The 13,096-nt window shown below is 33.9% G+C and overlaps 1 protein-coding gene across 3 annotated transcripts in view; it reads left to right on the top strand.

The window, feature by feature from the left end:
- tmem117 (transmembrane protein 117) overlaps window positions 1-13,096 on the top strand; it is a 58,888-nt gene that overhangs the window by 37,324 nt on the left and 8,468 nt on the right. For 2 of the 3 annotated variants that reach the window (XM_082160690.1, XM_082160692.1), the window contains exons 4-6: window positions 4,037-4,136; window positions 4,536-4,556; window positions 7,800-7,897. In XM_082160690.1, the coding sequence (XP_082016816.1) occupies window positions 4,037-4,136; window positions 4,536-4,556; window positions 7,800-7,897 (219 nt within the window). The remainder of the gene's footprint in view (window positions 1-4,036; window positions 4,137-4,535; window positions 4,557-7,799; window positions 7,898-13,096) is intronic. The other variant, XM_082160691.1, reaches the window with a different exon arrangement.

Here is a 13,096-nt window from a genome sequence, read left to right as displayed (position 1 = left end):
TGGAGTAATGATGCTGAACATCAGCTTTGATCACAGGAATAAATTACACTTTACTGTATATTCACATAGAAAACATCTGATTTAAATTGGAATAATATTTCACAATATTACTGTTTTTGTTTGTATTTTTAATCAAATAAATGCAGCCTTGGTGAGCAGAAGAGGTTGGTCAAATCTTACTGACCCCAAACTTTTGAACGGTAGTGTATATAAACTCAGCATAGGCCTATGATGAACGGTGCTAATGAGGAAAAGCTCGTTAAAACATGTTCTCCTTTACAGAATATAATGCCGTTATTATCCGTAACGCGGTTCAGAATGAGACCAAAAACCCCAATCCGCTTGTCATTTATCCACAATAGAGTTTGCCTTGTTCAGCGTTTCCCGCCGCCTGATATCACGAACTGACGTGCATAAGCAGATTAGCGAGTTTGTACCTGTTCAAGGCCTGTAAACACTTCTGACGGCATAAAAGCGGCGTAAAGAAGATTACATTCGCTCGCTGTCACAACATATGAACGCTTGGCTGTGTTTTTGGATCATTTTCTGGAAGCCATTCGTTCCCTGAATGCATTATAAAGGCCTCTGAAGTTCATTTGTGTTTGTGATGACGTTATGTCCCGTAGCGTTACTGAAACACTTTATCCTGAAACATTTGATCATTTATTTTGGAGTTGTCCTCACTCAGTTTGTTTTTGGTTAGATGTCTGTTCCTTTATTAAGGCTCATCACGCTCAGCTAAAAATGTGTTATGTTTTTTTTCTTATCATAAGGAATAATAATCTGCTTCTTCTGTTAGCTAAATTCAGTATCCATAAATGTAAATTTAGAGGAAACAAGCCTTTGTTTTGAATTTTAAGATAAAAAATTCAACAATACCAAAATACAATAGGCTATTGGGTTTGAAAAATAAGAAAGCTGCAAAGTGCGTTTCAATCTCATTTTCACATTTTTGTTCAACTTTTAAATGTGCGTTGTGTAATATTGAGGAGGATCTGTTGACAGAAATGCAATATCATATACATAACTATGTTTTCAGTGGTGTATAAAGACCTTACATAATGAACTGTAATGTTTTTATTAGCTTCTAGGCATTTCTCTCTACACACACCGCGGGTCTCCTTACCATAGACATAATAAATACATAGACGCCCTATACGCTGATTTCACGCAGCCGCCATTTTTAAATCGAAAGTGAGGCTCCGGTGGGAAGAACCCCGGAAGTAAAGATAAACAACAATGCCTTGGATTACCAACCTGAAGCTGCTGCCGCGATTTACACTATTGGATGTTAATATTCAATATAGGATATGTATATAGTTCATTCCTGCTTCTGTTTTTACATTCTGAATTATATTTAAAAAAAATATTTTATTTATAAATTAATTTCACTGTATATAGTCTAAAGTATGAAAGAAATGTATGTACATTTTTAGAATTGACACAACATCATTAAACACAACAATACGCCATCGCATTCACGACTCTCCTGTGATTAAAGGCGACACTTCCGGTTTTCTTCCCACCGGAGCCTCGCTTTCGATTTCAAAATAACGGCTGCGTGAAATCAGCGTACGTCAACGCGTCCGCCATTTTGCGGAGGGCGCTGTAATCAAATGCAAGTAAACAGGTGAGCTGCGGTTTTTCTGGATAAAAACCCCAAAAAATTACATTTATCAACCGATTTCAGTGGTTTGTATGTGGTGTACAAAAAAGTTCCATCTCTAGTTATTTAAAATCTCGATAGTTAGACTTATAAAATATATTTTTTAATAAGGAATGGCCAAAGCTCAGGCTTGTCATGTATTTGGCTTTTTATTCTTGGATAAGAATTGTGAACACCCCCATACTGAGATATAATTTAATTTTCACATTAAATAAAATAAAGTTTTCTTATTGTGGAAAAAGCATATTCTGTCATTGACCCGATTTTAGCAACAACAAAGATAACTGATGGATCCTTTATGGTAATACATATGATATGGTACAACTACAGTCAGTGCAATGCAAATAGTAGATATAAGATAAAGTGAGAAGTAGGATAATAGTAAATAGTTTAGTCAATAAAACAAACAAACAAACAGTATACAGCAAATAAAATAGTAATGAAAAGTATAATTATATAATATAAGTACTATAATATAATAATATATTGATAATAGCATATAGTTTATGTATAATACTATAATAATAGCAATACGCTGATTTCACGCAGCCACCATTTTGAAATCGAAAGTGAGGCTCCGGTGGGAAGAACCCCGGAAGTAAAGATGAACAACAATGCTTTGGATTACCAACCTGAAGCTGCTGCCGCGATTTACACTATTGGATGTTACTATTCAATATAGGATATGTATGTAGTTCATTCCTGCTACTTTTTTTACATTCTGAATTATATATAAAAAAAATATTTTATTTATAAATGAATTTCACTGTATATAGTCTAAAGTATGAAAGAAATGTATGTACATTTTTAGAATTGACACAACATCATTAAACACAACAATACGCCATCGCATTCACGACTCTCCTGTGATTAAAGGCGACACTTCCGGTTTTCTTCCCACCGGAGCCTCGCTTTCGATTTCAAAATAACGGCTGCGTGAAATCAGCGTATAGAATATGAAATATCAATTACAGAATATAGACAATAAAAATAATAAGTTAAATAGTTACTATGAATAGTACAATCATTTAACAGCTTAACTATAATAGATTGATAATCGCAAGTGGTATATTATTATTATAACAATAATAAATAATGTAAATTTATATATTTTAAAATATTCTTACATAGGCTATATAAAATAAAACTACTCAACCCTGTCTCTTTTTGTTAAATTTCAGTTTTTAAAAGGTATAAGAATCTATACAAGTCAAGAAATAAAGTAAACGATTGAGTCAAACATACAGCAGGCTACAACGTTAAAGTTAAATAGCTTAAATATATAAAGTTATGAAACTTCACTTTGCCCTCAGCCAAAACGATTTGCCAAGGAACAAATGATAGATTAATGAGACCAAAGATCGCCCGTTAGATATACACAAGACGAATTATTCTCATGTTTAACCACTAAGACATCAGATCCAGCGGCGACTTGATTAACATTTTTAAATAGGCGCTATCTTTATAAATAAACCACAGATTTGAGCTTTAAACAACTACATTGTCGACTGAAAAACTCTTAAAACTACATTTCGTGACACAATAACAGTAGTATTTTTAAATTTCGCGGCCTTTCTCCTCTGAAAATAAAAATAGTAAATGAAATACAACCAGAAACAAATTTTCAGTTTTGCTTGTGAAAGGTAATTCCCTGAGACCTGTTTTCAATTGTGTGGCGATTTGTAAAGCCCCAAGCAGCACGAAATAGGCATTTTTCTCAATTCTCGTTATGAGAGGAATGGGAAAGTTGCCCTCCGCAGTATGGCGGCGCCGTTGACGTACGATCCAGCGGCCAATAGGGCGTATATGTATTTATTATGTCTATGCTCCTTACATCCACATGTTTCTACGGTGGCCCTGAACGGACAAACGCGTTTCGTCACTATGTTGTTCTTCGTGTAAAGAAGCTTTAGCTAAAGTCAGCGAATAAAACACTGACACAATGATGAACAAGTCACAATAATATTCGCAATAACATATTGTTATACTGAATAATTAAACCTAATTTCTTAATTAATCTTTGTGAAGAAACATCCTTAACTGGCTACTCTCTGCTGTCTCAGACGACTACATCACTTCCTGTCGGCCACCGTAACTTCTGATGGGTGCAGTTCACAACCTCACCACTAGATGCAGCTAAAACTCACACACTGCACCTTCAAGTTTGTCACTTTTTCTTTATGTCTTTTTTTGTTTGTTTGTTTACTCAGTGTTCTCCCCGACTGTAGTTGTAATTCTTTAAAATCAATCAAAAATCAATTAAAAAAAACACTTTATCCAGCGAATGTCACATCAGCGCGTTTGGAGAAGCAAAGCGCCACTCCTCATGATGTGATCAACAGTGACTGACCTGTGTGTGTCTCTCCACAGTCCTCACATGGTGACGGAGTACATGGGCATCAGGAACGAGAGCTTGATGAAGATCGCTGCTGTTGGGACGTGGATGGGGGATTTTGTGACGGCGTGGATGGTGAGACTACAACCTGTTTAAAGTCCACATGAAACCACACTCAAAATATCTTTTTCACTCAAAATAAGTTTCACTTCCGATATCAAAGTTAAAAAGTGTTTTTTTATTTGTTTACCTATTATAATAGATAAATAAAATAAATACATTTTATACATTTAAAATGTATAATTTTTTTATATTTTAAAATGTTTAAAATATTTGTAACATTTAATTATTTTTTTACAATTTAAAATAAATTTTATACATTTATATATAGTTTATATATTTATTAAAAAAAATTGAAAATTATTTTCTAAATGTAATTATTTACTGGTCATTGGTTTATTTTATCATAATATGCTAATTATAGTTGTGCATTTAAGTGATTTTACCATGTTTTTTAATTTTTTTTTTATCAAGGTAAACTCGATAAAAATCAAGGTAAAACTAATTTATCCACACAAATTGTGTTGTTTTATTAGTTTAGCTGCATGTCATGTGACCATTAACCCACATCAGAGAAATGTGAACATGCAAATGTTAAATTATTAAAATATTAACTTAAAAAATATCATGGGGATTTCAGGTCAAAGGCTGGCAATAAAAACTTTAAAATATTGTGCACCAATGAATCGTTCTCAAGTAACACCAGGGATGTTTATTAAAGTAAAAATGGTGTATTTTGATTTCATATTGACTGTAGCAACTTTAAAGCAGCATGAAATTGTTTTCTGAGAATTCTTGACCTTGACGAACCTTCCCCGCCGGGTCTGACGAGCCACTCAAATGTTCCTGTAATTATTTGTTGGTAATTGACTCTGGTGGAAAAGCGGCGAACGTTCCCAGAGGGAATGTGACATTAGAGATCACCTAAACCAACAAACTCCTCGTTTAGCCCCAGAAACTCTGCGATAAAACCACAGAGAGTTCGGCACTTCGAGAAAGCAATAATATCCTCCTTAAAGCTGCAACCGCAAAACAGGGAAATTAATAACGCTTGAAAAATATGATTAAAATGATGTTCACTCACACTGGAAGCCATTAATGCTGCATTGCTTTGTCCCGTTTACACTTTATCTTCAACAGTGAAATAATTTTACATACAGTATAATACATTTGGTAAAGCTTCACAATAAGTACAGTACATTAACATGAACTAACAATGATAATTAGCGATTATTAATCATAGTTAATGTTCATTTCAACATTTACTAATAAATTATTAAAATCAAAAGTTGAATCTGTTAATATTATTTAATGGACATGAACTAACATTTAACAGTTTTTAATTAATTCAGTTTAAAAAAAAAAATTAATCACTGTTAACAAAGAAAAAAGTTGCTGCCTTAATTTTTTTTAAGTACAATTAAGTTGGATGTTTGAGTCATTACAACTTAAATTACATTAAAGTGACTTAAAAAAATTAGTTGAATCTTGTTTAACTTATAAAAAAAAAGTTGAAATTGCATAACTTATTTTAAAGAGTTATAGCAATGTAAAAACATATGTTGTCATTACTTATTGATCATAATTTGTTTACACTGTAATGGCACCTTATTATAAGTGTTACCCTAGTTAAATGTGCATACATGTGATTCATTTTGATTTATCATATTTTGAAAATGATTTTAAATGAGACGCTATATATGTGATTTTTCTAGTAGTTTTAATATATTTAAATAACTTCTTTTGAACCCATGTTGACTTTAACTCACCGCAAGAGTGACGTTTAAACTGACAGCTGTCACTCAAATTGATTGACACTCTGTATGTACTTCAGTTTTTCTATACCGTCTGTTTGTAAACTATCAGCACTATTATAAATGTTGACAATCGTGGCGGAGAAAACAAGTTTTTCCCAAGTTCACTCAAGGACACGCAGGAAGCAAACATCTTTCCGACAGCATCCGGCATCAAAGAGCTTTTCTCAGTGACACGCGAGTGCAGGTGTAGTTCGGATCTGCTGGGGTGTGTGTGTGTGTGTGTGTGTGTGTGTGTGTCTTTCGGGACATTAGTATTCCTGTGTTCAAACTGCAGCGATGAACAAAAGAGAACAGAGGAGGAGAAAAAGAGAGGGATAAAAGGAAGGAGTGAGAGAAGAGGAAGACGAAGGGCGAACGAGCGTCTCGAAGTGCTGAATCGAGACATTACCGACGGCGTATTAATTCAGTCCTTCATCTCGTCACAGGCTGCGGATTGGCTGAGACGTGATGAAAGATTTACAGATTTATTTCACTTTCTCTTTCCCTCCCCACAGTTTTCAGTCTTTCTTTTCTGAAGGAAGGGATCCGTCATCTGACCTTAGACAGGCTCACTGCGCAGTGCGCTCACTCTATAGGGCATTACTGTAGTGCACTTGACAAACACAGATGATGCATAAACCACACAGATTAGAGGTTTGTATATGGCATAAGGTACATTTATTATAATGACATGCATATAAATATAATTTACATATTATAAGTATTTTTTTATAGATTTAGATGAGTGCGGTCAAATCGATTAATCGTGATTAATTGCTATAACATAAAAGTTTGTGATTATGTAATATGTGTGTATAATGTGTATATATATATATGTGTGTGTGTGTGTGTCACACACATACATATATATAAATATGTACACACATATATTAAAAAACACAAACCTTTATGTTAGATGCAATTAATCACGATTAATCGATTTGACCGCACTCATTTAGATTAATTAATTTGAGATACTTTTTATTTATTTTATTATCTTAATTTGTCATTATCAAAACTAAATGTAGTGGTAAATAACTATAGAAATAATTTTTTTTTTTACAGATATTTAATATGCAATTTTATAATAGTTAATTTTATAATATACTGTAGTAAACTAACCCCCCCCCCAAAAAAAAATAAAAAAATCCTTACTTAAAATAAATGTTTCCTGCAATGAAATAAAATAAGGAAAAAGAAAAATGTTAGTTGTCAAGGAAACATTTCTCTTTTCATTTTCATTTAAAACTAAAACTGTATAGACATATTTAAAGAAAACAAAAATGCAACAAAATTACTAAAGGAAAAAGGAAAATATAAAAATAAAAGAAATATAAAAATAAAAGCTAATTCAAAATATTAATACAATTATTATAGTAGTCTCAATAATACTAAAATAATGATTTGATTTAATTGACAATAAATAATTTCTAACTGTAAACTATATTTTTTTCTTACAATAACATGCACTGAATAAGAAATGTATTAGGAAATAAATAATATAATAAAGAAAGTTAAAACAAATTTATTACATGAAAATATTTTGGAAATGGAATACCTTTTATTTAGTTCATTTTTACCGTTTTAGTATAATTTATATACTATTATATTTTTTTATATTTATTATTTAAAATTTTTGTTGTTTTCACTTTAATTTCAGTTTAACTTTGAGTAATTTTAGTGTTATTGTCATTTCTGTCATTATTATTATTTGTATTATTTAATAATAATAATAATAATATATTTTTTAATTATTTTAATTATTATTTCTTTTTTTAATTTAATTTCAGCTGTTAAATATATTTCATGTAACACACTTTTTGTTTTATTGTTTTAGTTTTAGTTGATGATAATAACCCTGACACTGTGACACAAAGTAAATAAGGAGTGTTTGTTTGTTTGTTTGTTTGTTTGTTTGTTTGTTTGTTTGTTTGTTTCCAAGGTGACAGACATGATGCTGCAGGACACTCATTACCCGTTCTGGGGCCGGACCGCGAGGCACTACTGGAGGCAGGGGCACAACCGGATCGTGTTGTTCTGGTGTGTTCACACTGCACATCTGGTTAAACAGGAGTCAATCTGGTCCATCAATCCACAAAAGCAGGATTTAGACACTGTACAGCTCGAGCTTTTGCTGAATAATTAACGGCAGAAGCACATTTCTGCTTTTAAACCCTCGTCTCATAGACGTCCGTTGTAAGTGCATGAATGTAAACATGATTTCTGCGTGTTTACACGAGACGAGGCGCGAGCTGAGATGATCTTCTGGGGTAATTGACTGCGTGTCACAGATACTGTCAGCTTAAGTCGTGTTGAACAGGAATGTTGCTTTAATAAGCTTCTTGTGAGGTCGTGCGTGTGGCGTCCCGGAGGAAATGATATTGATAAAGCGACTAAATCATGTTTTTATTCATGCTGAAATATGATAAAGGGTTTATTGTGTGGACAGGGGCTCTGCGTTAGTCAATTGTAATTTTATATAAACAATAGTATAAACAATATGGGCAGAAATAATAAAGTTAAAAACATGAGGAGAAATCTCCCAGAGACACACAGTAAAAATGACTAATTAAACATGTATTTTTTATGCAGTGCCACTAATTCACATTCATATTATATTAATATAAGCTATTAATTTAATGTTTATTTTATTATTAATAAAATATTTAATTTGTCATAAAATTTAATTGTGTGTGTGTGAGTGAGTGTGAGTGAGAGTGTCTGTGCGTGTGTGTGAGTGAGTGAATGAGAGAGTGTGTGTGTGTGAGTGAGTGTGTGTGTGTGTGTGTGTGTGTGTGTGTGTGTGTGTGTGTGTGTGTGTGTGTGTGTGTGTGTGTGTGTGTGTGTGTGTGTGTGTGTGTGTGTGTGTGTGAGTGTCTGTGCGTGTGTGTGAGTGAGTGAATGAGAGAGTGTGTGTGTGTGTGTGTGTGTGTGTGTGTGTGTGTGTGTGTGTGTGTGTGTGTGTGTGTGTGTGAGTGTGAGTGAGAGTGTCTGTGCGTGTGTGTGTGAGAGAGTGAGTGAGTGTGTGTGTGTGTGTGAGTGTGAGTGAGAGTGTCTGTGCGTGTGTGTGTGAGAGAGTGAGTGAATGAGAGAGTGTGTGTGTGTGTGTGTGAGTGAGTGAGTGAGTGAGTGAGTGTGTGTGTGTGTGTGTGTGTGTGTGTGTGTGAGTGTGTGAGTGTGAGTGAGAGTGTCTGTGCGTGTGTGTGTGAGAGAGAGTGTGTCTGTGCGTGTGTGTGAATGAGAGAGTGTGTGTGTGTGTGTGTGTGTGTGTGTGTGTGCAAGTCAGTGTGTGTGTGTGTGTGTGTGTGTGTGTGTGTGCACGTCTGTGTGTGAGTGTGTGTGTGTGTGTGTGTGTGTGCAAGTCAGTGTGTGTGTGTGTGTGTGTGTGTGTGTGTGTGCACGTCTGTGTGTGAGTGTGTGTGTGAGTGTAAATGTGTGTTAATAACAGCACATTAATCCCTGTTCTCATCATCCGCATGTTTAATTAAAGAGACGCAGCAGAAAATCGATCAGTGCCGCTGTTCGCCACGGTAACGAGACCCCGAAACAAAACACGCTTTGACCCTGAACCCCTTAAACGGCTGAACACACCTGACACCGCGACCTCTGACCTTCACGTCAGCTGATTCATTAAAGGAATATTGCCTTCATCTATTATATTCTCCTCTTCTTAAAATATTTCTATCTACTTTTTTTCCCCAGTAAAAATCTAAAAATACATTAAAGATAAAAACTGTATAAATAATTAAGACTAAGTTTCTTTAATAGGTGTGAATTTTGTCTTACATTATTAATGCGATTATTAGTAATAAAATGTTTAATTTTTCGTAATAAAAACAAAATTTAGTGTAATTAATTTTTTTCAAATAATTAATTATATTGAGTTAATTTAAGATGTGAATTTTTTTTTTTTTTTTTAGGATATAATGCAATGGTGAATCATTTACAATAACGAATAAATACTATTAAAGATGGTAAAACAAAAAGCATGTTTCTTACTTTATAAAATACGAGTGCATTTCGTCTTTCTTCACTGACAGATTTTGAAGTATAAAGCAGATAAAAGCGTGTGGGAAAGTCTCCCGCTGCAGAAAGACTAATTAAAAACTCATTAAAAGTCAGTTTTACTTACCTAGTGACATCGTCAAAGGAAACATTCGGCTGTTTTTCACTGCATATTTTTATCTGAAGCATCAAAATCAAAGTGACATCCAGCTGTGCGTCTCGCTCTCCTAGTGTTGCGATGTCAGGCGCTGACCCTAGATCAGTTCTGGTCTTTCATTGGCTGATGAATGTGTTCATCAGTGACATAAGTGACATGAAGAACTGATCTGGTGTCTGTATTATTCAGTATTCCATCAGAAGTGCATTATACCATAGATTTCATTCTGGCTCTGCATGTCTCTTATTAATGGACTCTCTCGCAGCGTCTCCATCCATTAGTAAAACGGCAGACTTCATTTCACACACACCGATCACGACAGACCGCAGCTCTGCTGAGAAACCGTGTGTTCAAAACCCTTGTGTATCTATTAAAGCAAGTTACACAAAAATGTCCTTGTCAAAAAAATTGTGAGCACAGGTTTAAGTTTGGTCTCATTTTAAAGAAGACCCTTGGTAGATTATTATTGTTGAAGTAAAAAAAGTTTTAAAAAGTAAAACCAAAAAAAAAAAGGTTTAAGTTTATGAAAATTATTCATGAACATTATTTTATATACAATTTAGATTTTATTAAACATGTTGAACTTAAACAAGCCATAAATTTAAACAAGTCATGTTCCAAATTTGAGGTTGATATCTCAAAAAATTAGCTTTCAGTGAGAGAGTGTGTGTGTGTGTGTGTGTGTGTGTGTGTGTGTGTGTGTGTGTGTGTGTGTGTGTGTGTGTGTGTGTGTGTGTGTGTGTGTGTGTGTGTGTGTGTGTGTGGGCGCAGTAGCAGATTTTCCCACATTAGATGCCAGTAAAGCTCCACTGGGACGAACAGTGGTTTGATTGGGCATTTGCAGTAGTTTTTCTCTCTCAAATATTACAAGCGCACACACACACACATTTTTTTATTACACACATACAAACCACACTCTGACATCCATACCAGCACACCCACACAATTACAGCTGCATAATCTATCCAATTGTCTTTATAATATGCAGAAGCAGAAAACAGGAATAAAGCGAATATTTGCTTTATAGGCCAAACCTGAGGAAATGGCATCATCTGGGAAAAAATTGTAAAAAAATAAATAAAAGTTTGAAGCCTTGCCAACAGAATGAAAGCAAAAACAAAACTGAATAAGACAGAAATAATGTCCATAAGGGTTAAGAGATCTTCCGCTGCTTATTAGAGGCGCAGGAAAAAGCGATTTATAAATATTAAATCTTCTACCGATTTGTATCGATTCACAAATTTCAAAAATCACTTTTCTAAAGTGTTACAGCAGCACTACTGAAAATGACTAAGTTATTGACGTTAATCACAATAAGCCGCGAACAAGGACTCAACGCATCTCTTTCTCAGCTACACACACAGTTATGTCAAATGCACATCGTGTGAACTGTGGAGTATTCAGTGTGAACAGAGTCTGTCCTACGCGAACGGAAACAAATGGGAGAAAACTGGACGTGTAACAGTATATTAGATCCGTGCATTCATTCTTAAAGGGACAGCAGCCTCATAAACTGTTGCCATCCGTTTCATTCATGTTAGTTAAAAAAACACGCTTGACTGAAACAATTTTTATGAGACTATACAGTGTTTTATTTTTACATTTGATTATTCAATTTCTGTAGAATTTCTATATGTTAAATACAGTGATGGGAATAACGGCGTTACTTTTTTCAGTAACGAGTAATCTAATTGATTACTCTTCCCATCTTAATAATGCCGTTACCGTTACTGCACGTTACTATAGTTGAAGCTGTTTTTGTTTTTTATCAGACCAACTAGATCTCTGACGCCGGTTTCACACTGTCACCAATTGTCTGAAGTCTTTTTTAATTTTTTAATTTTTTAATTTGCACTACAAAGAGTGTAGGCCTATATATTTTAAGTATAGTGCTTAACAAGCATAATTTAATTGTGCCCAGTTGTGGGGCAATAAATATCGAAAGTTCCAAAACATCTATTGTGTTATTTGTATCGACCCACTATATAAACATAATATCTACATACATGGCATTTGATTGGAGGCTAGTCTCACTTTGTCCCACAGCAACATTAAAATAGTTTAGATTTGTATACATTGTTTCTGTTAATAATGTATTGTATTAAGTGTCCATTTCATTATAATATTCAGATTTATCATAAATAATTGAACATGCACATGTATTGTAAGTTCCGTTAAAGAGGAGTGGAGGCGGGGTCACATTAGAGCATTTAACAATGTACTTGAAAGTAACGCAATTTAGTTACTAGTTACTTTTATAATGTGTAACTAATTTAGTTACTTTTTGGAATAAGTAACTAGTAACTGTAACTAATTACTTTTTAAAAGTAACTTGCCCAACACTGGTTAAATAAACCGTACCTAAAAAATATATATATTTAAAAAATGTTCCATTGTATTTGTCCTATTGTTTGTAATTTGCTTCTTTGTTCCCATTTTTAATATAAAAAATAAAATAATATTTTTTGCCTTGCTTTATTGCAGAAGACTGTGTTTAATGATTCAGTCAGCTTAAAGGGCATTTGTTTTATTATATTGGGTTGACTAAAATGGGAAGAAAAGTAAATAAATGTCTTGGTTCACATTTAATCCAGTAGGATTTGTTTCTTCTTCTAGACCTGTTAAACTGTCTACCGCCGTCAAATTAGAAAAGTAACACAAAACTACCATCAAATCAAATTTGATTCAAAATCGATTCAAAATTCAAAACTACTGCTTACCATCAGAAAAATGACAGAAGCGACTCATGTTCAGACGACACAAACGCCTCGTCAAAGCTGCTTTTATTTGATCAAAAATACAGTAAAATTGTTAAATATTATTAGAATGTAAAACAGCTGTTTTCTATGTGAGTATATAGTGAAGTGTAATTTATTCCTGTGATCAAAGCTGTATTTATTATTATAAGAATGTAAATCAGCTGTTTTCTGTGAGTATATAGTGAAGTGTAATTATTCCTGTGATCAGAGCATGATTGCTGGAGTGTCCACCAGTTCCCGGACTGATGGACTGATGGACTGATGGGCTCTAGCTCTAGCACTCATGGCCTGTGTTCGCTCTCCTGACGGAGCTGCTGG

Source organism: Leuciscus leuciscus, assembly GCF_965113295.1.
Source record: "Leuciscus leuciscus genome assembly, chromosome: 25".
NCBI lineage: Eukaryota > Metazoa > Chordata > Actinopteri > Cypriniformes > Leuciscidae > Leuciscus > Leuciscus leuciscus.
Note: the sequence above shows the minus strand (reverse complement) of the source record. Positions and strands in the feature narration are given on the sequence as shown.